At 45.7% G+C, this 25,000-nt stretch overlaps 2 protein-coding genes across 4 annotated transcripts in view; one reads left to right on the forward strand and one right to left on the reverse strand.

Moving 5' to 3' along the window:
- Positions 1-2,028, reverse strand: part of ascc2 (activating signal cointegrator 1 complex subunit 2) — a 12,268-nt gene extending 10,240 nt beyond the window's left edge. The window contains exons 1-5 of one of the 2 annotated variants that reach the window (XM_047818714.1): positions 1,880-2,028; positions 1,027-1,158; positions 535-693; positions 276-449; positions 1-91 (exon numbers count right to left, since the gene is read on the reverse strand). The exon at positions 1-91 is cut by the window's left edge and continues 39 nt beyond it. In XM_047818714.1, coding sequence (XP_047674670.1) covers positions 1-91; positions 276-449; positions 535-693; positions 1,027-1,113 — 511 coding nt within the window. In that variant the 5' untranslated portion in view covers positions 1,114-1,158; positions 1,880-2,028. Of the gene's footprint in view, positions 92-275; positions 450-534; positions 694-1,026; positions 1,159-1,868 lie in introns of both variants that reach the window. The other variant, XM_027143310.2, reaches the window with a different exon arrangement.
- A 331-nt stretch (positions 2,029-2,359) lies between these two features.
- Positions 2,360-25,000, forward strand: part of zdhhc8b (zinc finger DHHC-type palmitoyltransferase 8b) — a 22,869-nt gene continuing 228 nt past the window's right edge. Inside the window, exons 1-11 of one of the 2 annotated variants that reach the window (XM_027143312.2) lie at positions 2,360-2,636; positions 16,626-16,747; positions 18,476-18,633; positions 19,017-19,189; positions 19,314-19,416; positions 19,498-19,589; positions 20,079-20,169; positions 20,294-20,435; positions 21,389-21,498; positions 21,580-22,526; positions 22,691-25,000. The exon at positions 22,691-25,000 is cut by the window's right edge and continues 228 nt beyond it. In XM_027143312.2, coding sequence (XP_026999113.2) covers positions 2,533-2,636; positions 16,626-16,747; positions 18,476-18,633; positions 19,017-19,189; positions 19,314-19,416; positions 19,498-19,589; positions 20,079-20,169; positions 20,294-20,435; positions 21,389-21,498; positions 21,580-22,526; positions 22,691-22,838 — 2,190 coding nt within the window. In that variant the 5' untranslated portion in view covers positions 2,360-2,532 and the 3' untranslated portion in view covers positions 22,839-25,000. Of the gene's footprint in view, positions 2,637-16,625; positions 16,748-18,475; positions 18,634-19,016; positions 19,190-19,313; positions 19,417-19,497; positions 19,590-20,078; positions 20,212-20,293; positions 20,436-21,388; positions 21,499-21,579; positions 22,527-22,690 lie in introns of both variants that reach the window. The other variant, XM_027143311.2, reaches the window with a different exon arrangement.

Raw genomic sequence — 25,000 nt, forward strand, 5'->3', positions numbered from 1 at the left:
ACAACACACACAGGTCCAAGATTTTGGGAATGTCGAAGAGGAAGTTGTCGTAGATAATTTCTCCAAACACAGCAGGAGTGATGAAGTTCTCCTGAGGAGAAGAAGATTAAACAGCTGTAAATGAAATAGCACCATAAAAGGAATAATAATGTACCTGTCTGAGGTCGTTATTATTATGCTGATGATTAGTGATGATTAGTGTTTGGACCCCACAGACCCTCACACACACTTATATTTATGGTTATTAAGTTTATTATGATTATTATTATTAAAACCTTAGACTCTTTGTGCGTTGCCATCCTGAGGAAGACCATGAAGACGGAGCGATGAAGACGGCGCTGTAACTCAGACACAGCAGGTGTAAAAGACAGACAGGACGAGTCGATACCACGAGGAGCTAGACGCAAGTACGAGTCTAAACACCTCTGTAAAGACTCATCAAACACCACCTGAGAGAGACAGAGAGAGATCTTGTGTGATTTAGCTACAGCATAATGCTAAAGAAGCTAACAGAGTTTAGCGTGTTGTGGTCACCTGACACCAGAACTTGTCGTGAGGTAAAGAGAGCAGCCACTCCAGATCCTCTGAGATGAACTGAGCATGCTCCAAAAACTCCTCCACCTGAGCAGGTGAGTGATCTTCAAGGGGTGGAGAGTATGGTATAAACCCCCGGTCCTCCTTACGCTCAGGGTGCTAAACACACACACACCATATCATTACACCATAAACAGTCCAAGTATCACACATTTGTTTGTTTCCTAATATTGATTATCATAATATTAGACTGTGTATATCATGTGATCTGATTTGGGAGTGTGTGAGAGAGTGTGTTTGTGTGTGTGTAAATGTATGAGAGAGTGAGAGAGTGTGTGTATATGAGTGTGTGTGTATAAATGTATGAGAGAGAGAGAGAGAGAGAGAGAGAGAGAGAGAGAGAGACTCTGTATATGAGTGTGTGTGTGTGTGTGTGTGTATAAATGTGAGAGAGAGTGAGAGAGACAATATGAGAGTGTGTGTGTTCTTTACCAGAGCTGGGAGTGTTCTCTCTCTGCCTTGAGGTCCTGAAACTTCTGTCACATGCTGCTCATCTAACGGAGCTCTGGAACACGCCATGTCCTCTCTCTCTCACACACACACGTAAATGAAGTGTAGTGTTATCTGTACAATAGAAGCAGGTGTGTGTGATTTCAGTATAAAACCGTGTTCACGCCTCAGTTTCACTAAAACCCTTCACACACACACACACACACACACACACGCACGAAGTGTAGTGTTAACTGTACAATAGAAGCAGATGTGTGTGTGTGATTTCAGTATAAATCCGTGTTCACGCCTCAGTTTCACTAAAACCCTTCTCACACACACACACACACACACACACACACACACACACATACATACATACATACATACACATACACACACACACACACACACACACGAAGTGTAGTGTTAACTGTACAATAGAAGCAGATGTCTGCGTGTGTGTGTGTGTGTGATTTCAGTATAAAACCGTGTTCACGCCTCAGTTTTACTAAAACCCTTCACACACACACACACACACACACACACACACACACACACAAACACACAATAATAATAAACTGTTTAAAGACAAATGTTCACTTAGTTATAATCACAATGCTGGTGTTAGTTATGACCGGTTACAGCTGGTTCTGTAACGCAGGTTTATAGTGCAGTGTAAAATAAGTGTTAGATAACAAACACAACATTAATAATCAGTTAAAGCAACAATAAAGTTTACAGTCAGGAAGCCGGGTTAGCTAACATGCTAAAGCTAACACTGAAAAGTAAACATTATACATTAAATATATACAATAATAATAATAATAAGTGTTATTTATTACCTTTTACTTACTGTATGTAATTATTTACACATATGACGGATGTTTTTTTTTTTCTTTTAAACTCATGAGGCGAAATCTGCATGACAGCGAAAACCGAAGTAAAACACGTCACTGTCAGGACAAAATAAAAGTCACACAAGATGGCGCTTTTTATGCAAAATAAAAGTCAAACAAGATGGCGCTTTTTATTCGAAATAAAAGTCAAACTTATTATTCATTTATTCTGTGATTCTGATGTAAATGCCTCAGTGTGGTTAAAGAAACATCAGCGAACATCTGGAACTGCTCCACCAATCACGTTAGAGATCCATAGTGCGTCATCACTGAAATACAAAAATAAAACAGAATCTTTATATAGTGTATTATATATAAAATAGCACATATAATACAATACAAATATATATAAACGAAATATAAATAAAGAATAATAGACATTTGCTATCGTTCGTATTCGAAGCCCCGCCCTATATGTGACCGAAGCCCCGCCCCGTATGTATCCAAATCCCCGCCCCTTCACCCTCTCCCAGCCTGTCGTGCTTTAACGGTGAAGAACACAAACGGTACCGGAGCGGATTTAACGGGACCGGATGGTGCACGCGCTCAGCCCGCTGTGTGTGTATATGTGTGTGTGACGGTGGGGACAGAGGAATGTGGAGTTTACAGAATGCACGTCAGCGCCGGACAAAGATTTAAACCCACCAAATATATCCCAGTGTGCACCGCGGCCGCTCTGTTGGTGGGCTCCTCTACACTGTTCTTCGTGTTCACGTGAGTGCGCGTTATTTACACTGTTTATTACTTACAGCAGGTCTCAGTACTGCTATAGTAACACTGTCACACCTACAGTCCTAATCACTGGTGTGTGTGTGTGTGTGTGTGTGCGCGCCCGCCGCGTGTGTGTGTGGGAGAGAGAGAGAGAGTGTGCGCGCGCGTGTGTGTGTGTGTGTGTGTGTGTGTGTGTGTATGAGAGAGAGAGAGAGAGTGACTGACTGACTGTGTGTGTGTGTGTGTGTGTGTGTGTGTGTGTGTGTGTGTGTGTGTGTGTGTGTGTGTGTGTGTGTGAGAGTGTGCACACAGATTTGTACATTAACATAATAAACATGTAAAACGGTGCACTATAGTGAAGCCGTGTGTGATTAGGGATTCATCACTAACTGTGTAAACATCAGCAGTTTAAACATAAACATTAATTTGGTTTATTGTCCTTTGTGCATTCACATCAGAATCAGGTTTATTTCACAAGTGTGTTAATGTCGACACACACAAGGAATTTGGTTCCAGCTGTTTGTGACTCTCAAAAGTACAGACATAACTCACACTATACTATACACACTATACTATACACACTATACTATACACACTATACACACTACACTATACACACTATACACACCACACTATACTATACACACTATACTATACACACTATACTATACACAATATACTATACACACTATACACACTACACTATACTATACTATACTATACACACTATACTATACACACTATACTATACACACTATACTATACACACTATACACACTACACTATACTATACACACTATACACACCACACTATACTATACACACTATACTATACACACTATACTATACACACTATACTATACACACTATACTATACACACTATACACACTACACTATACTATACACACTATACTATACACACTATACTATACACACTATACTATACACACTATACACACTACACTATACTATACACACTATACACACCACACTATACTATACACACTATACTATACACACTATACTATACACACTATACACACTACACTATACTATACACACTATACACACCACACTATACTATACACACTATACACACTACACTATACACACTACACTATACTATACACATTATACTATACACACTATACTATACACACTATACACACTACACTATACTATACACACTATACTATACACACTATACTATACACACTATACTCTACACACTATACTATACTATACTATGCACACTATACACACTATACTCTACACACTATACTCTACACACTATACTATACTATGCACACTATACACACTATACTATACACACTATACGCGCTACACTATACTCTACACACTATACTATACTCTACACACTATACTCTACACACTATACTATACACACAATACTATACACACTATACTATACGCACTATACTATACTGTGCATACTATACTATGCACACTATACACACTACTATACTATACACACTATACTATACACACTATACACACTATACTATACTCTACACACTATACTATACTATACACACTATACTATACACACTATACTATACACACTATACTATACACACTATACTATGCACACTATACACACTATATATATACTATACTATACACACTATACTATACTCTACACACTATACTCTACACACTATACTATACACACTATACTATACTATGCACACTATACACACCATACTACACTATACACACTATACTATACACACTATACTATACACACCACACTATACACACTATACTATACACACTATATACACTATACACACTATACTATACTCTACACACCACACTATACACACTACACTATACTGTACTCTACACACTATACTCTGCACACTATACTCTACACACTATATACACTATACACACTATACTATACTCTACACACCACACTATACACACTACACTATACTGTACTCTACACACTATACTCTGCACACTATACTCTACACACTATACACACTATACTATACACACTATACTATACACACTATACTATACACACTATACTATACACACTATACTATACACACTATACACACTGCACTATACACACTACACTATACTGTACTCTACACACTATACTCTGCACACTATACTCTACACACTATACACACTATACACACTACACTATACACACTACACTATACACACTAAACGTTGCTGTGTAATGTGACAGGTATACAGTGACGTCACACTCGGCTCTGTGATGCTCTCTAACTGATGGAAAGGCAAACCAGTTCTTAGAAGTTTCACCAGTGGAGCCAACTTTGAACCTTCATCTTCCTTGGCATGTCAAAGTTTTTCCAGTTTGGCTGTGAACCATGGCTTGTTGTTACTGTATTTTCAGAAGGTTTTGGTTGGCACACACACAAACACACACACACACACGTCTTCACAAAAACTGATGTAAGACGTCACAGTGACAGTTCATCCAGGCTTCCAGCCTCAAAGATCCAGTGACTGCACCAAGGCTGTAAAACAGAGAGCAGCAGAGCGGGAAAAGTCTTTTGTTCCTCAGTGAGCGGAGGTTCTCCAGGTGAATTGATGGGAGCGCAGTTCTAAATCTCCTCTGTTGTAGCTTCACTAGGGCACCTGTGAACTTCCCCCGCCAGCGTCTCCTCCATGTAGCATAAAGCACAGCTGCTCCTCCAACTAAGAGCTCCAAAAAACTCTCTGGGTTTGTGAAAAAGTGTCTGGAGCTAACTGCAGATGTTGGTGTAGAATACAGAGAGTGTTCTACACCAACATCTGTGTTCTACACCAACATCTGTGTTCTACACCAACATCTGTGTTCTACACCAACATCTGTGTGTTCTACACCAACACATCTGTGTGTTCTACACCAACATCTCTGTTCTACACCAACACATCTGTGTGTTCTACACCAACACATCTGTTCTACACCAACACATCTGTGTGTTCTACACCAACACATCTGTGTGTTCTACACCAACACATCTGTGTGTTCTACACCAACACATCTGTGTGTTCTACACCAACATCTCTGTTCTACACCAACACATCTGTTCTACACCAACACATCTGTGTGTTCTACACCAACACATCTGTGTGTTCTACACCAACACATCTGTGTGTTCTACACCAACACATCTGTGTGTTCTACACTCTGTGTGTGAGCTTCAGGATGTGCAGGTTGTGGAGATGTGTGACAGAAAACCCACTGACGGCATCCATCAGTTTCCACAAAGAGTAAAAGCATTTTCTCTTTCCTCCTGTGAGCCAAGCTGCAGACAGAGGTGTGTGTGTGTGTGTGTGTGTGTGTGTGTGTGTGTGTGTGTGTGTGTGTGTGTGTGATCGCCCACGCTGATGGTGATTCATGCTTGTTGTGCTCTGCCTCCTGCCTCAGATGATTAATGTGGAGCCCTGAAGTCTTTAACGCTCTTTAAGAGCACAGCAGCACGCTGTAGAAATCCAGGTAGATTTTACTCCTTATATCGTTATGGTGGATTTCTGCACAGGACCGAGTGGGTGGAGCTTGTCACTGATTGGCCAGATGTCATCTTATTGTAACCAATGACGCTTCACCGTCCGCTGTGTTAATGGCTGTGTACGGCTTCAGCTGATGGTGACGGTGTTCACAATACATTCCAAATATCGTCAGAATCACAAGAATTCGTGCAAGTTCATACAGAGGCTACGTAGTGGTAACCATAGCAACAGCCACACCAAGCTAAGCACAGCTAGTGCATGTCCAGTGATGGAAAACAATCAGCGGTAAAAAAAAAACCCTGAAAACTTTTTATTTATTTATTTTTCTTCATATTTCAGTTGAACACAAAAAACTAAACAAATCTGTCCAGCGGAAGAATTCACTCCCATTCTGTCTCTCGCTCTGTCACTTGGTCAGACATTCTTCTAACCAGCACATGCTACCAACTGAATGGCAGAAACACACACACACACACACACACACACACACACACACACACACACACACACACACACACACACACCCTGCAGGACTCCTTCTTGTGTGCAGAAATAACCCACTGCTTCCTCTTAATCCAAGCTGAACAGGTGCTGCTATTTACAGTAAACAAATTCTACCAATCACACACTCACTCTCTCTCTCCCTCTGTCTCTCTCTCTCTCCCTCTCTCTCTGTCTGTCTTTCTCTCTCTCTCTCTCTCTCTCTCTCTCTCTCTCTCTCTCTCTCTCTCTCTGTCTGTCTTTCTCTCTCTCTCTCTCTCTCTCTCTCTCTCTCTCTCTCTCTCTCTCTCTGTCCGTCTCTGTCTCTCCCTCTCTCTCTCTCTCTGTCTGTCTTTCTCTCTCTCTCTCTCTCTCTCTCTCTCTCTCTCTCTCTCCCTCTCTCTTTCTCAGTCTCTCCCTCTCTCTACTGTACTGTACAGGTTGATGCTCCAGTAGATATGTTAAATCAGGCATTAGTTAGCATGCCGTGTGTGCGCGTGTGCGCGCGTGTGTGTGTGTGTGTGTGTGTGTGTGTGTGTGTGTGTGTGTGTGTGTACTCATGTGGTGAGCTATTTTTGCTCTCTCTGCTAAAATCTGAGCCAGAACTCCTCTGAAGGCTGAACTTAACACACTGCACTTTAATCCGATTTCTCTGTTTAAACTGGTATTGAAGATCAAAATTAATGTTCTTCAAGCGGTCAGTTTTTACAAGGCTGCTATAGAGCAGAGGCAAAACACACACACACACACACACACACACACACACACACACACACACACACATACACTCTGTTTGTTCTGCTGCTGTGTGTGATAGTTTGTTGATGATGTTCTGTGTCTGAACCAACACACTGGGTTTGATGCTAAAGACAACCTGTTAAAAGACATACAAAACATGTACAGTGTGTGTGTGTGTGTGTATGTGTGTGTGTGTGTATAATGTGTGTGTGTGTATGTGTGTGTATTAGAGCTGGGTTTTTAAAACCATAATTTTTATAAAACCACTAAAGACTATATGGGGGGGGGGGTGATTATTTTGAGCATATGAATAAATCCAGGCTTTATAACTGTGTATATGGGCAGAATGTCATTAGTGATGTAACGTATCACAGCATCAGTAATATCTTACTCAGGTGGTCTCTGCTGATCGTATGGGATACTGTGGGTAGTGTTTCTGCTGTGTTTACCTCATGTTTAGTGGTGTTTACCTCATGTTTAGTGGTGTTTACCTGCTGTTTAGTGGTGTTTAGCTGGTGTTTAGTGGTGTTTAGCTTATGTTTAGTGGTGTTTAGCTTATGTTTAGTGGTGTTTAGTGGTGTTTAGCTTATGTTTAGTGGTGTTTAGCTTATGTTTAGTGGTGTTTAGTGGTGTTTAGCTTATGTTTAGTGGTGTTTAGCTTATGTTTAGTGGTGTTTAGCTTATGTTTAGTGGTGTTTAGCTGCTGCTGTGTTTACCTCATGTTTAGTGGTGTTTAGTGGTGTTTAGCTGCTGCTGTGTTTACCTCATGTTTAGTGGTGTTTAGTGGTGTTTACCTCATGTTTAGTGGTGTTTAGTGGTGTTTAGCTTATGTTTAGTGGTGTTTAGCTGCTGCTGTGTTTACCTGATGTTTAGTGGTGTTTAGCTGGTGTTTAGTGGTGTTTAGTGGTGTTTAGCTGCTGCTGTGTTTACCTGATGTTTAGTGGTGTTTACCTGGTGTTTAGTGGTGTTTAGTGGTGTTTAGCTGGTGTTTAGTGGTGTTTAGCTGCTGCTGTGTTTACCTGATGTTTAGTGGTGTTTACCTGGTGTTTAGCTGGTGTTTAGTGGTGTTTAGTGGTGTTTAGCTGGTGTTTAGTGGTGTTTAGCTGCTGCTGTGTTTACCTGATGTTTAGTGGTGTTTAGCTGGTGTTTAGCTGGTGTTTAGTGGTGTTTAGTGGTGTTTAGCTGCTGCTGTGTTTACCTGGTGTTTAGTGGTGTCTATCTCAGCACCACACACCTCCCATTCATCAGCCTGCTTGTGTTTGAGGTGCAGTAATAATTAGTCTTTCTGCTCCTTTAATTGGCAAAAACTTCAGACAAATTTTACAGCAGGCTTTAACTTGTTTAGTGTCTGAAGCAGAGAAACTGAACCATTTCTGTACGACTGAAGAAACCGTGTGCGCGTGCGTGTGTGCATGTGTGCGTGCATGTGTGTGTGTGTGCGTGCGCGTGCGTGTTTGTGTGCGTGCGTGCGTGCGTGTGTGCATGTGTGTGTGTCTGTGTGCATGCGTGTGTGTCTGTGTGTCTGTGTGCGTGCGTGTGTGTGTATGTGCATGCGTGCGTGTGTGTGCGTGCATGTGTGCATGTGCGCGTGCGTGTTTGTGTGTGTGTGCGCGTGCGTGTTTGTGTGCGTGCGCGTGCGTGTTTGTGTGCGTGTGCGTGCATGTGTGTATGTGCATGTGTGTGTGTCTGTGTGCATGCGTGTGTGTCTGTGTGCGTGCGTGTGTGTGTATGTGCATGCGTGCGTGTGTGTGTGTGCGTGTGTGTGTGTGTGTGTGTGTGTGTGTGTGTGTGTGTGCGCACACTCGACACACACTGACGTTTGTAGTCACTAATGTAATGTAATCTGCTGGAACTCATTAAATTCCAGTCGATTTATCTGTATAACACTTTTAACAATTCCCCAAAGTCTCAAAGCAGTTTTACAGAAGTCTGGAAACTGAAGAGAGAGAAAAATAAATAAATATCTAATAATATAAATATAAATAAATATATTATAAAATAAAAATAAATAAATGAATATATACAATTAAAGTTTAAAATTAATTTAAAAAAGATTAACTTAAAATTTAAGATACTAGATATCTGTCCCTAATGAGCAAGGTGACGGTGATGAGGAAAAACTCCATGAGATGATATGAGGAAGAAACCTTGAGAGGAACCAGATTACTTCCCTCTTACCCCGAGAGAGGGTGGGACCAGTAGATCCGAGGGTGTGAGCTGGTGTTTACCTGCTGTTTAGTGGTGTTTAGCTGGTGAATACACTCGTCACACGACGAGTGTATTCAATCACCACTGCTGGGTTCCTCCACCCAGCAGCAGTGATTAAATACACTCGTCATGTGAAGTGTTCGACTCTACATTTAACTGCAGTGTAATTTTACTAGTTCCAGATGTTCAGTCTTTAGTTTATTCTCACTGTAATGTTCTACAACAGCTACGATTTGGCTAGCAGTTGGTGCGAAGTATAATAATGTATAATAATGTATAATAAAGTATAATAATGTATAATAATGTATAATAAAGTATAATAAAGTATAATAAAGTATAATAATGTATAATAATGTATAATAAAGTATAATAATGTATAATAAAGTATAATAGTGTATAATAAAGTATAATACAGTATAATAAAGTATAATAATGTATAATACAGTATAATAAAGTATAATAATGTATAATACAGTATAATAATGTTATAATTTTAGTAACTAATTTTTATTTAAAATGATGGTTCACTTCTTTAACACAGTGAGTATAAATAACTTAATGATGTAATGATTAAATCACTGAACCACCAGCTGGCTAATTCTTAGCATCAGAAAGTCCTGGATCCTTACAGCAGTGTTGTGTGTGTGTGTGTGTGTGTGTGTGTGTGTGTGTGTGTGTGTGTGTGTGTGTGTGTGTGTGTGACATATATATATAAATAAGAACATATATAAATAAGAACATATATAAATAAAAAGATAAATAAATAAGAATATAAATAAGAAGATATGCAGGACATTTTGTAGAAGATCGTCTCCTGATGCACGTTCTGATTATTTATGTCTGTGTAATATTTCTAACACAACAGCTGCACACTTCGCTTAAAATAAGAGCAAGGAATGGAGTGTAGTACCACACACACACACACACACACACACACACACACACACACACACACACACACACACACAGTGTTAAAGCTAAGCACAACATAGGTTAAATTAACATTTTAGAAAACATCTCAATGGCAGCTGTCGTGTGTGTGTGCGCATGTGTGTATGTGTATGCATGTGTGTGTGTGTGTGTTTGTATGCGCTCGTGTGTGTGTAAAATGATGTACTGTGTGTGTGTTTGTATGCGCTAGTGTGTGTGTAAAATGATGTACTGTGTGTGTGTGTGTGTGTGTGTGTGTGTGTTTGTATGCGCTAGTGTGTGTGTAAAATGATGTACTGTGTGTGTGTGTGTGTGTGTGTGTGTGTGTGTGTTTGTATGCGCTAGTGTGTGTGTAAAATGATGTACTGTGTGTGTGTGTGTGTGTGTGTGTGTATGTATGCGCTAGTGTGTGTGTAAAATGATGTACTGTGTGTGTGTTTGTATGCGCTAGTGTGTGTGTAAAATGATGTACTGTGTGTGTGTGTTTGTATGCGCTAGTGTGTGTGTAAAATGATGTTGTGTGTGTGTGTGTGTGTGTGTGTGTGTGTGTGTGTGTGTGTGTGTGTGTGAGATCTAGAGAGAGTTGTGGCTTTGGTCAGTCCTTCAATACAGTTATTTATGTACGAGAGCCAGGATTAGTAACAGCAGCCTGGATGTTAATGTGGACACAAACACAGGAGGACTTTGTGTTGGATAATAAAACACCACCTCAGTACACAGGGATAAAAAACATTTACACCCTGTCCCCTGTCCCCTACACCCTGTCCCCTACACCTTACACCCTGTCCCCTACACCTTACACCCTGTCCCTTACACCTTACACCCTGTCCCTTACACCTTACACCCTGTCCCCTACACCTTACACCCTGTCCCCTACACCTTACACCATGTCCCTTACACCCTGTCCATTACACCTTACATCCTGTCCCCTACACCTTACTCCATTACACCTTACACCCTGTCCCCTACACCTTACACCCTGTCCCCTACACCTTACACCCTGTCCCTTACACCTTACACCCTGTCCCTTACACCTTACACCCTGTCCCTTACACCTTACACCATGTCCCTTACACCTTACACCATGTCCCTTACACCCTGTCCATTACACCTTACATCCTGTCCCCTACACCTTACTCCATTACACCTTACATCCTGTCCCCTACACCTTACATCCTGTCCCCTACACCTTACATCCTGTCCCCTACACCTTACACCCTGTCCCTTACACCCTGTCCCTTACACCTTGTCCCCTACACCTTACACCCTGTCCCCTACACCTTACACCCTGTCCCCTACACCTTACACCCTGTCCCTTACACCTTGTCCCTTACACCTTACACCCTGTCCCCTATACCTTGTCCCTTACACCTTACACCCTGTCCCCTACACCCTGTCCCTTACACCTTACGCCCTGTCCCCTACACCCTGTCCCCTACACCTTATACCCTGTCCCCTACACCTTACACCCTGTCCCCTACACCCTGTCCCTTACACCTTGTCCCTTACACCTTACACCCTGTCCCCTACACCTTACACCCTGTCCCCTACACCTTACACCCTGTCCCCATACCTTGTCCCTTACACCCTATCCCCTACACCTTGTCCCTTACACCTTGTCCCTTACACCTTACACCCTGTCCCCTACACCTTACACCCTGTCCCTTACACCTTGTCCCTTACACCTTACACCCTGTCCCCTATACCTTGTCCCTTACACCTTACACCCTGTCCCCTACACCCTGTCCCTTACACCTTACGCCCTGTCCCCTACACCCTGTCCCCTACACCTTATACCCTGTCCCCTACACCTTACGCCCTGTCCCCTACACCCTGTCCCTTACACCTTGTCCCTTACACCTTACACCCTGTCCCCTACACCTTACACCCTGTCCCCTACACCTTACACCCTGTCCCCATACCTTGTCCCTTACACCCTATCCCCTACACCTTGTCCCTTACACCTTGTCCCTTACACCTTACACCCTGTCCCCTACACCTTACACCCTGTCCCCTACACCCTGTCCCCTATACCTTGTCCCTTACACCCTATCCCCTACACCCTGTCCCTTACACCTTGTCCCTTACACCTTACGCCCTGTCCCCTACACCCTGTCCCCTACACCTTACACCCTGTCCCCTACACCTTACACCCTGTCCCCTACACCTTACACCCTGTCCCCTACACCTTACACCCTGTCCCTTACACCTTACACCCTGTCCCTTACACCTTACACCCTGTCCCCTACACCTTACACCATGTCCCTTACACCCTGTCCATTACACCTTACATCCTGTCCCCTACACCTTACTCCATTACACCTTACACCCTGTCCCCTACACCTTACACCCTGTCCCCTACACCTTACACCCTGTCCCTTACACCTTACACCCTGTCCTCTACACCTTACACCCTGTCCCTTACACCTTACACCCTGTCCCTTACACCTTACACCCTGTCCCTTACACCTTACACCCTGTCCTCTACACCTTACACCATGTCCCTTACACCCTGTCCATTACACCTTACATCCTGTCCCCTACACCTTACTCCATTACACCTTACATCCTGTCCCCTACACCTTACATCCTGTCCCCTACACCTTACACCCTGTCCCTTACACCCTGTCCCTTACACCCTGTCCCTTACACCTTGTCCCCTACACCTTACACCCTGTCCCCTACACCTTACACCCTGTCCCCTACACCTTACACCCTGTCCCTTACACCTTGTCCCTTACACCTTACACCCTGTCCCCTATACCTTGTCCCTTACACCTTACACCCTGTCCCCTACACCCTGTCCCTTACACCTTACGCCCTGTCCCCTACACCCTGTCCCCTACACCTTACGCCCTGTCCCCTACACCCTGTCCCTTACACCTTGTCCCTCACACCTTACACCCTGTCCCCTACACCTTACACCCTGTCCCCTACACCTTACACCCTGTCCCCATACCTTGTCCCTTACACCCTATCCCGTACACCTTGTCCCTTACACCTTGTCCCTTACACCTTACACCCTGTCCCCTACACCTTACACCCTGTCCCCTACACCCTGTCCCCTATACCTTGTCCCTTACACCCTATCCCCTACACCCTGTCCCTTACACCTTGTCCCTTACACCTTACGCCCTGTCCCCTACACCCTGTCCCCTACACCTTACACCCTGTCCCCTACACCTTACACCCTGCCCCCTACACCTTACACCCTGTCCCCTACACCCTGTCCCTTACACCTTACACCTAGGGCTGGGCGATAAATCGTCGCCTAATGGTTAGAGAGTCTGACTCGTAATCCTAAGGTTGTGGGTTCGAGTCTCGGGCCGGCCATGACTGAGGTGCCCTTGAGCAAGGCACCGAACCCCCTAACTGCTCCCCGGGCGCCACAGCGTAAATGGCTGCCCACTGCTCCGGGTGTGTGTTCACGGTGTGTGTGTTCACTGCTGTGTGTGTGTGTGTGCACTTTGGATGGGTTAAATGCAGAGAACGAATTCTGAGTCTGGGTCACCGAACTTAGCCGTACGTCACGTCACTTAAATCGATTTTATCGATGAACTTGAATGTGTAGTTTACATCAATTTGTTTGAATGAAAATCGTTTTTTCTCTTTAACATCCGCTGACGCTCCCCTCTGGGCTCCCGTGGTTCTGAATGGGCTCAGCCCTCCCTCCCCCCACACGTTTGCCATAGAGATACACAAACAACATGGCAGCGAGCAGTGAAGAAGTCGTTCCCCATAAAGGCACAGTGTCCTCTGTCATATGGACTTGGTTGTGTTTTGTGACATCAGACACAGAACACACAACGTCCCGCTGCACAGTGTGTGTAGGTAGCAGTACGACTAATTTACTGCAGCACCTTAAACACAGGCCTGCTGTCCAGTGGGAGAGATGTTACACCCTGCGAAATGAAAAGACCGCCGCAGCACAAACACACCGCCAAAAAACAACCAACCATCTTAAAAACATTTACAAACTGTATGCAGTACGATAAGAAGGTGGCCGTTGGGAAGCGATCATGGATGCAGAGAATTCCTGTTATACTCATCACCAAACATTATACACTGTTGGGTGTTGTGAAAGTCAGCCACATATTCACAGGTTGGAGTTTCCCGAGTCAATAACTCCTGAGCTAAACGCTGTTACTACACAAATAACACCTCTTTTCTATCGTAGTGATGTAGAGAGGCAGCTACAACACAATTCTCCTCAAATTCAGCTTTCCTCAGCGTTGGACAGAATACACAAGTCTCTGTGTGAACACATGAGAGACAGATTAAAGGGACCGTCTGCAAAGTGCAAAACTCGAAAAGCCAATACAATAAAAACAGTTAAGAACTTCACTGTAATACACTTTACTGTTTTATATGAAAAAATAAATAAGTGTTGTAGTGTAACTGTCAGGAGCGGATATAAACCCGATGGTACAAACCCCTTCAGGAGGTGGTCTGGGACGCGTTTCAGATGAAACTGGACAGGTGTAAATGTATGTGGTTGTTCAAGGTTGTTCGAGAGTGTGCGTGAGAGAGTGCGCGTGTGCGCGAGAGTGTGCGCGAGAGTGCGCGTGTGCGTGAGAGAGTGCGAGTGTGCGTGAGAGAGTGCGTGTGTGCGTGAGAGAGTGCGCGTGTGCGTGAGAGAGTGCGAGTGTGCGTGAGAGTGTGCGAGTGTGCGTGAGAGTGTGCGCGTGTGCGTGAGAGTGTGCGAGTGTGCGTGAGAGTGTGCGAGTGTGCGTGAGAGTGTGCGAGTGTGCGTGAGAGTGTGCGTGAGAGTGTGCGAGTGTGCGTGAGAGTGTGAGAGTGTGCGTGAGAGTGTGAGAGAGTGTGTGAGTGTGCACGAGAGTGTGTGAGAGAGTGTGAGTGTGTGAGAGAGTGCGAGTGTGCGTGAGAGAGTGCGAGTGTGCGTGAGTGTGCGAGTGTGCGCGAGTGTGAGAGAGTGTGAGTGTGCGTGTGAGTGTGCGTGAGAGAGTGTGAGTGTGCGTGAGAGAGAGTGTGCGTGCGTGAGAGAGAGTGTGCGTGCGTGAGAGAGAGTGTGCGTGCGTGAGAGAGAGTGTGCGTGCGTGAGAGAGAGTGTGCGTGCGTGAGAGAGTGTGCGTGCGTGAGAGAGTGTGCGTGCGTGAGAGTGTGCGTGCGTGAGTGTGCGTGCGTGAGTGTGTGTGAGTGTGCGTGAGAGTGTGAGTGTGAGTGTGCACGAGAGTGCGTGAGAGAGTGTGAGTGTGCACGAGAGTGCGTGAGAGAGTGTGAGTGTGCACGAGAGTGCGTGAGAGAGTGTGAGTGTGCGTGAGAGAGTGTGAGTGTGCGTGAGAGTGTGAGTGTGCGTGAGAGAGTGTGAGTGTGCGTCCGTGAGAGTGAGAGTGCGTCCGTGAGAGTGAGAGTGCGTCCGTGAGAGTGCGTCCGTGAGAGTGCGTGCGTGAGAGTGAGAGTGCGTGCGTGAGAGTGAGAGTGCGTGCGTGAGAGTGCGTGCGTGAGAGTGAGAGTGCGTGCGTGAGAGTGAGAGTGCGTGCGTGAGAGTGAGAGTGCGTGCGTGAGAGTGAGAGTGCGTGCGTGCGTGAGAGTGAGAGTGCGTGTGTGAGAGTGAGAGTGCGTGAGAGTGAGAGTGCGTGCGTGCGTGAGAGTGAGAGTGCGTGTGTGAGAGTGAGAGTGCGTGCGTGAGAGTGAGAGTGCGTGAGAGTGAGAGTGCGTGCGTGAGAGTGCGTGAGAGTGCGTGCGTGCGAGTGAGAGTGCATGCGTGAGAGTGAGTGAGTGCGTGAGAGTGCGTGAGAGTGCGTGAGTGCGTGAGAGTGAGTGAGTGCGTGAGACACACACACACACACACACACACACACACACACACACACACATCATGTGTCTCAGTACAGTGATGTGCTGAAATAAATGGGAGGAAACGTTATACACGTGCTGGAGGTTAGCAGTCATGTATAAATATCTCCATCACTGCTGACTGGTATTAATACACATGGGGCAGGACAGTGCATGTGTTTATAACTCTCTATAACCCTTCTCTAACTGTCTTTAACTCCACACACTGATGTCAGCTATAGCATCAGATTTTACAGGCTACGCTTAGACACATGTCATAAATACATTTAATCTCAAAGTCTGTCTGTCTGTCTGTCTGTCTGTCTGTCTGTCTGTAGGTGTCCATGGCTGGCGAATGTTGTATCTCCCGCGGTTCCTGTTTACAATGGTGTGGTGTTCCTCTTTGTTCTGGCTAATTTCAGCATGGCCACCTTCATGGACCCGGGTGTGTTCCCCCGAGGTAAAGAGACTGTGTTTATGATCCAGCACACAGACAGAATGTCAGACAGACAGACACACAGACACACGGACAGAATGTCAGACAGACAGACACACAGACAGACAGACACACAGACAGAATGTCACACAGACAGACACACGGACAGAATGTCAGACAGACAGACACACAGACAGACAGACACACAGACAGAATGTCAGACAGACAGACACACAGACAGACAGACACACAGACAGAATGTCAGACAGACAGACACACAGACAGACAGACACACAGACAGAATGTCAGACAGACAGACACACAGACAGACAGACACACGGACAGAATGTCACACAGACAGACACACGGACAGAATGTCATACAGACGCACGGACAGGATGTCAGACAGATACACAGACAGAATGTCAGACAGACACACGGACAGAATGTCAGACAGACAGACGCACGGACAGAATGTCAGACAAATAGACGCACGGACAGAATGTCAGACCGACAGACGCACAGACAGACAGACACACGGACAGAATGTCAGACAGACAGACACACAGACAGAATGTCACACAGACAGACGCACGGACAGAATGTCATACAGACGCACGGACAGAATGTCAGACGGACAGAATGTCAGACAGAATGTCAGACGGACAGAATGTCAGACAGACGCACGGACAGAATGTCAGACAGACAGACGCACGGACAGAATGTCAGACAGACAGACGCACGGACAGAATGTCACACAGACAGACGCACGGACAGAATGTCACACAGACAGACGCACGGACAGAATGTCACACAGACAGACGCACGGACAGAATGTCACACAGACAGACGCACGGACAGAATGTCACACAGACAGACGCACGGACAGAATGTCACACAGACAGACGCACGGACAGAATGTCACACAGACAGACGCACGGACAGAATGTCACACAGACAGACGCACGGACAGAATGTCACACAGACAGACGCACGGACAGAATGTCACACAGACAGACGCACGGACAGAATGTCACACAGACAGACGCACGGACAGAATGTCACACAGACAGACGCACGGACAGAATGTCACACAGACAGACGCACGGACAGAATGTCACACAGACAGACGCACGGACAGAATGTCACACAGACAGACGCACGGACAGAATGTCACACAGACAGACGCACGGACAGAATGTCAGACAGACAGACGCACGGACAGAATGTCAGACAGACAGACGCACGGACAGAATGTCAGACAGACAGACGCACGGACAGAATGTCAGACAGACAGACGCACGGACAGAATGTCAGACAGACAGACGCACGGACAGAATGTCAGACAGACAGACGCACGGACAGAATGTCAGACAGACAGACGCACGGACAGAATGTCAGACAGACAGACGCACGGACAGACGTACAGACAGACGCACGGACAGACGTACAGACAGACGCACGGACAGAATGTCAGACAGACGTGCAGACAGACAGACAGACGTACAGACAGACAGACAGACGTACAGACAGACAGACAGACGTGCAGACAGACAGACAGACGTGCAGACAGACAGACAGACGTGCAGACAGACAGACAGACGTACAGAGAGACAGGAACATGCACAGACTAACAAGCACAGAAAAATATGGAAATTCTTGAAAACCTTCAAAAAGTATCTCCATCTTATTTTCTCCCCATCTGCCCCCCCTCAAATCTGCCCCTCCCTATCTGCCCTGATCTGTCCTTAGCGACTGAGGATGAGGATAAAGATGATGATTTCCGAGCTCCACTCTATAAGAACATGGAAGTGAAGGGAATTCAGGTGCGGATGAAATGGTGCTCCACCTGCCACTTCTACAGACCACCACGCTGTTCACACTGCAGTGTGTGTGACAACTGTGTGGAGGTAACACACACACACGCACACACACACACACACACACACTCACACACACACACACACACACACACACACACACACTCAATCACAACCATTTGTTTCACATTGAATTGAATGGTGTCTGTCTGCTCGTGTGTGTCTGCTCGTGCGTGTGTGTCTGTCTGCGCGTGTGTGTGTCTGTCTGTGTGTGTGTGTCTGTCTGTGTGTGTGTGTCTGTCTGTCTGTGTGTGTGTGTCTGTCTGCGTGTGTGTGTGTCTGTCTGCTCGTGTGTGTGTCTGTCTGCGTCTGTCTGCATGTCTGTCTGCGTGTGTGTGTCTGTCTGCGCGTGTGTGTGTCTGTCTGCGCGTGTGTGTGTCTGCGTGTGTGTGTGTGTGTGTGTGTGTGAACAGGACTTTGACCATCACTGTCCTTGGGTGAATAACTGCATCGGTCGGAGGAATTACAGATATTTTTTCCTCTTCCTGCTGTCTCTGAGCTCCCACATGGTGGGTGTGTTCTCATTCGGCCTGCTGTTTGTCCTCAACCACTTGGAGCGTCTCACGGAGCTGCACACTACCATCACGTATCCTTCCACACACAAAGTAGCCCCTTATTTACAATAAATATAACACACACCTCTGAGTGTGAGAGATTACTTTTTGACCTGTTTCCCATCATGCCTTGTGTTTCTGAGCTCCTCTGTTCAGTATGATAGTGATGTGTGTTTCTGGTCTGTTCTTCATCCCTGTTATGGGACTCACTGGGTTTCACTTAGTGCTGGTGGCCAGAGGGCGCACTACTAATGAACAGGTAACACACACACACACACACACACACACACACACACACACACACACATGGGTATCACTTACACACAAGTCTCTTTCTCAGGTAACGGGGAAGTTTCGGGGAGGTGTGAACCCTTTTACACGTGGTTGCTGTGGCAACGTGAAACATGTTCTGTGCAGTCCTCTAGCTCCAAGGTAACACACACACATATATACATACACACACACACACACACACACAAATATACACACACAAATATATATATACACACAAATATACATACACACAAACACAAATAAATATACATACACACACACACATATACATACACACACACAAATATACACACAAATATATATACACACAAATATACACACACACACACACACACACACAAATGTATACATATACACACACACAAATGTATACATACACACACACACAAATATACACACACACACACACACAAATGTATACATACACACACACACAAATGTATACATATACACACACACAAATGTATACATACACACACACATAGTTTGATGTTTTATTAGTTACTTATAGCATTAGCTCTTTTATGATGAGATTAAGTCTGTGTTTATATTAGAACATAACTGGGGTTATGCAGTGTGATAACTGTGTGTGTGTGTGTGTGTGTGTGTGTGTGTGTGTGTGTGTAGGTATATAGTAGACCCCAGGAAGAAGCCAAACATCCAGATAAACCCCCCGTTCCTGCGCCCCGTTGTGTCTGACCGTAACGTGGTTGTTAAAGTGAGTGATAACGGAGTTCACACTAACATCCTGAGATCAAAGGTGAGGGCGTGTCCCAATCCACACTCCTGTAGGGGGCATAAACTCTCACAATCACACTAATCTATTTGTCTTCGTTGTTCAGTCAAAAAACAGTCTGGATGGTTTGGGGGAGAAAAATGCAGATATTCAGCCTCCTCTTCCTCCAAAAGCTGAGCGTCATCATCATCTTCATCATCTTCATCATCCTCAGCAGCAATTCCAGAGTCAGCTGACATCCAGTGAAGGCAAGATGATGATTTAACTTTAAAGGGTGTAGGGAACAGGGTACAGGGTGTAGGGGACATGGTGTAGGGGACATGGTGTAATGTGTGGGGGACAGGGTGTAATGTGTGGGGGACAGGGTGTAGAGGACAGGGTGTAGGGGACAGGGTGTAAGGAGTAAGGGACAGGGTGTGGGGTGTAAGGGACAGGGTGTAAGGTGTAGGGGACAGGGTGTAAGGTGTAAGGATAAGGGTGTAGGGGACAGGGTGTAAGGTGTAGGGGACAGGGTGTAGGGGACAGGGTGTAAGGGACAGGGTGTAGGGGACAGGGTGTAGGGTGTAAGGATAAGGGTGTAGGGGACAGGGTGTAAGGTGTAGGGGACAGGGTGTAGGGGACAGGGTGTAAGGGACAGGGTGTAGGGGACAGGGTGTAGGGTGTAAGGATAAGGGTGTAAGGTGTAGGGGACAGGGTGTAAGGTGTAGGGGACAGGGTGTAGGGTGTAGGGGACAGGGTGTAAGGGACAGGGTGTAGGGGACAGGGTGTAGGGTGTAAGGATAAGGGTGTAAGGTGTAGGGGACAGGGTGTAGGGGACAGGGTGTAAGGGACGGGGTGTGGCTCCAATCTCTGTGTTACTTGGATAATTTTCTTTTATCTTGACTCAATATCTGTGCGCACGCGCGTGTGTGTGCGTGCGTGTGTGCACGTGTGTGTGCGTGCGTGTGTGCGCGTGTGTGCGTGCGTGTGTGTGTGCGTGCGTGCGTGCGTGTGTGCGTGCGCGTGCGTGTGTGTGTGCGCGTGTGTGCATGCGTGTGTGTGCGTGCGCGTCCGTGTGCGTGCGCGTCCGTGTGTGTGTGCGCGTGTGTGCATACATGCGTGTGCGTATTTGGTCTCTTACTGCCCTCTGCTGGTCGATCACGACACCTTTCCCACTTTAATCTACAGGTTTGTTTCAGTTGATTTTTTTCCTCTTTTCCAGAAAGTTCCCTGTCCAGTAAAGCCACCACTCCGTCCACTCCGGCCATGTACAAATTCAGACCATCGTTCGGGACGATGCCCAAAGTGCACTTTAACGCTGTGGGAGAGAAGGTCATTAATCAGTGTGTTTATTTTACCTTTAAAAGAGATACAACACACACAATATTCATTACATTTACGATATCATTTTAGATCTCCATGTCTGAAGACTCAAAATCGTCGGCCATCTTGGAAGAGCGAGCTCACGACTATCGCTCCGAGCCCAATCTGGATTTCCCGGATTACGGTGGTGCTGAAGTCCCTCCCCTTCATCGCCACTTCCTGTCGTCTCCGTTCCAGCTGGACTCGTACAGCCTTAAACATGCCGGCCGCAGAGATGAACCCATGAAGCTAGGGGGCGTCAAGCCCGATTCGGTCACGTCCACACCTCACAGGGGCGTGTTTACCTCTGGGACGATGTCCAGTCGCAACGCCAGTCTGTCCTACGACAGCTTATTAACACCCAGTGCAGCCATGGCTCCCTCTGTGCCCTTCCATTCGCCCTTCCTGCCCACGAAAACCTGCCATGTTCGTCGTCCTGAATTGCAGCGTCAGCATTTCCCCTCCTCCCCTTACAGCCCCACCCGGGTGGGGTACCTGTACAGTCGGGAGCGAGAGAGAGAGCGAGACGCTGAGAGGGAGCGAGACAGGGATTCGTCTCCTGTCCGCTATGATAACCTGTCCAAAACCATCATGGCGTCCATCCAGGAGAGGAAAGAGCTGGAGGAGAGAGAGAGGCTCCTCCTGCGTCATGGACACACTCACAGCCACATCCACATTTACGCCAACGATTCCGGCGTCTTTGATGGACATTGTCCTGCCTCCAGAGGGTCTCGTGACGAGCTCACCAGGGTCGGGGTGATGTCCTTCAGCCCTCGTGCTGTCCGCTCCTCTGCGTTGTCACTGGCACGAGCTCACAGAACGTCCACTTCCTCTCTACACAACGAGGTGGGAAACGGAGGGGGCGTCTCTCATCGCTCGCCATCCCATCAGCCCCCTCTGTCTCCATCACCTTCTCCTCGTTCTCCTTCCTTTTCTCACCATAAACTGTCCTTAATCGGTGCAGTGGAGAGAGCCGAATCACCTCACCTGAGCCACAGGTAAGCCTCAGGGGTGGAGCGTAACTTCGGCTTGTTTACGTTTGTGTTTACGTTTACTTAGATGGACAAAACGAACCTAGATGTAAATAAGAATTATGTTGTTTAACTTGAACTGAATTCTTCCTGTAACTGATTTAAGGAAATAAATGTATCGCTGTCTTTAGGGAGGAACTGAATCGAGGGAAAGTTAACGGACAGCCTAAAGGGCAGATGCGAGACTGCCACCTGGTGTCACACTCCGGACCGCCACTCAGCCCGAGCGTCAAAAAGGTGACCGGAGTGGGCGGGACTACGTACGAGATATCGGTGTGACGGACACCTGGAATAGTCAATCCATACATGAGGAATACTGCCATGGCAACCGACACTACCACCAGTGACAGAGCCTCTATTTCAACCAATCAGAGCCTTTTTTTCACAGGGGCTGACAGCCAATCACAGCTGGTCTTTCACTATTCTGGTCCAATCAGAGGAGGAGGTGGTCCTTCAATGTCTGGGTGTTTCTCGTTGGTGATCGCAGCATCTTGAGGCCAAGACATTACTGTGTGTGTGTGTGTGTGTGTGTGTGTGTGTGTGTGTGTGTGTGTGTGTGTGTGTGTGTGTTTGTTTAAATTCAGGAGTTTTTATGTATCTCTTTATTCCAGAAAAATGGTTTAAATAGCTACAAAGAATAACAACCCCTTCTGAAAAGGGCTGAAGTGTCCGTTAACTTTAATATCTAATTCAAAGGTGCTCTGTGTGTGTGTGTGTGTGTGTGTGTGTGTGTGTGTGTGTGTGTGTGTGTGTGTGTGTGTGTGTGTGTTGTAGGCCACCACCTTCTAGTATCATCACCACCACCATTTACACCCAGCATTAGAGTTAGCGTTAGCATTCAGTCTGTTTTTATTCTAACTGAATTTTCAGAAATTCGTAGATAAAAAAAGTAAAAATTAAATAAATAAAAATAAAAGCTAAAAATGAAAGTGCATTAATCACGGACCTGTCACACACCTCAGATCTCCATGTTAGCGCTCTGGCTAGCTGATGGTGGCCATGTTGCTCCTCCGTCTCTGTAAAATAAACAATAACGATCCTGCTGAAAATTATTGGCACCCTATAGAAAATTCATTCATTCATATATATAGTTTTATTTTACATGTTTCATTCTGATGTTCATGCAGTTTATATATATATTTAAATAAAGTATTGAGGCTGCTGAACTTCATCAGGAGGGTTTTTCAGGAAGGGGGCCAATAGTTTTTTCCCGCATATGAAGCACACAGAATTATATGTTGACGTTTCTCTGTGTGTGTGTGTGTGTGTGTGTGTGTGTGTGTGTGTGTGTGTGTGTGTGTGTGTGTGTAAATCTGATGTTAGCTTGTTGCATGTATCATGTTAGTTGATTAATTCTGCCTGTGAGCTCGATGTAAAATAATGAGAAAAAAATTTATTCTGTCATGTAACATAAATCAGTGTTAGTCGATCAGGGGGCACATACTTATGATCAGTCTGCCTGTGCGGGGTGGGAGGTGGGGTGTTTCAGTAGTGCACACTTTGTTCCCTCTCTAGGGCTCTAATATGGAGATCTCTGGTTACTGCATGACATCAGACACGGTTGTCCTCCCTCTTCAGAAATGTATAAAGAGTTAACTAGAGTCAGGACTATTGATGCGGCAGGGCTTTATTACCTTAGTACTGCTGTGTGTTTATACATGAACACTGCAGAGTAAACCTACACATTAACATTAAACTTTACCCTGATTAACCCCACCCACACCTGTCACCCTGACACTGACCCTGTCACCTCCACCTGCCACCCTGACCCCACCTGTTACCCTCACCCCACACGTCACCCTCACCTCCACCTGCAACCCTGACCCCACCCCCACATGTTACCCTCACCTCCACCTGCCACCCTGACCCCACCCGTCACCCCACCCCCACCTATCACCCTGACCCCTCCCCCACCTCTCACCCCACCCCAACCTGTCACCCTGACCCCACCCCCACCTCTCACCCGTCACTATTAGATCATTTTAATCTAACACATTAGTTGCAGTATAAATTCCCCATGTCCTGCTTCTGTAGATCCTGTGCTGCTGTTTACTGTATTTTCGGTGCCACCATGTTAGCGACACAACACTAGTGCTAACACTATCACTGTGTCACGATCACATAAGCCGTGAAATCCCGCATCACGTCACAGCCTGTACAATGGAATATTTTTTTATTTCAAAAATCTCTATTTTGCCTAAACCCCAGAGACGTGACGTGACCCCTGCTGTTCTCTAAAGGACGGCGTCTTTATCCTCTTTTAGTTTTTCTTTCATTTCTTCTTCACTTTTTCTCGGTAACGTCCCACACCTGAGATGATTAACGCAGGTGTGTCGGTGATTCTTATTCAAATATTTCACTATTTAACCATCGCACTTGACACTGTATTAAAATAAATTAAAACTTTCATACTTTACTTTTATACCATAAATATAAATAAA

This window comes from Tachysurus fulvidraco, chromosome 9, assembly GCF_022655615.1.
Source record: "Tachysurus fulvidraco isolate hzauxx_2018 chromosome 9, HZAU_PFXX_2.0, whole genome shotgun sequence".
Classification (NCBI taxonomy): Eukaryota; Metazoa; Chordata; class Actinopteri; order Siluriformes; family Bagridae; genus Tachysurus; species Tachysurus fulvidraco.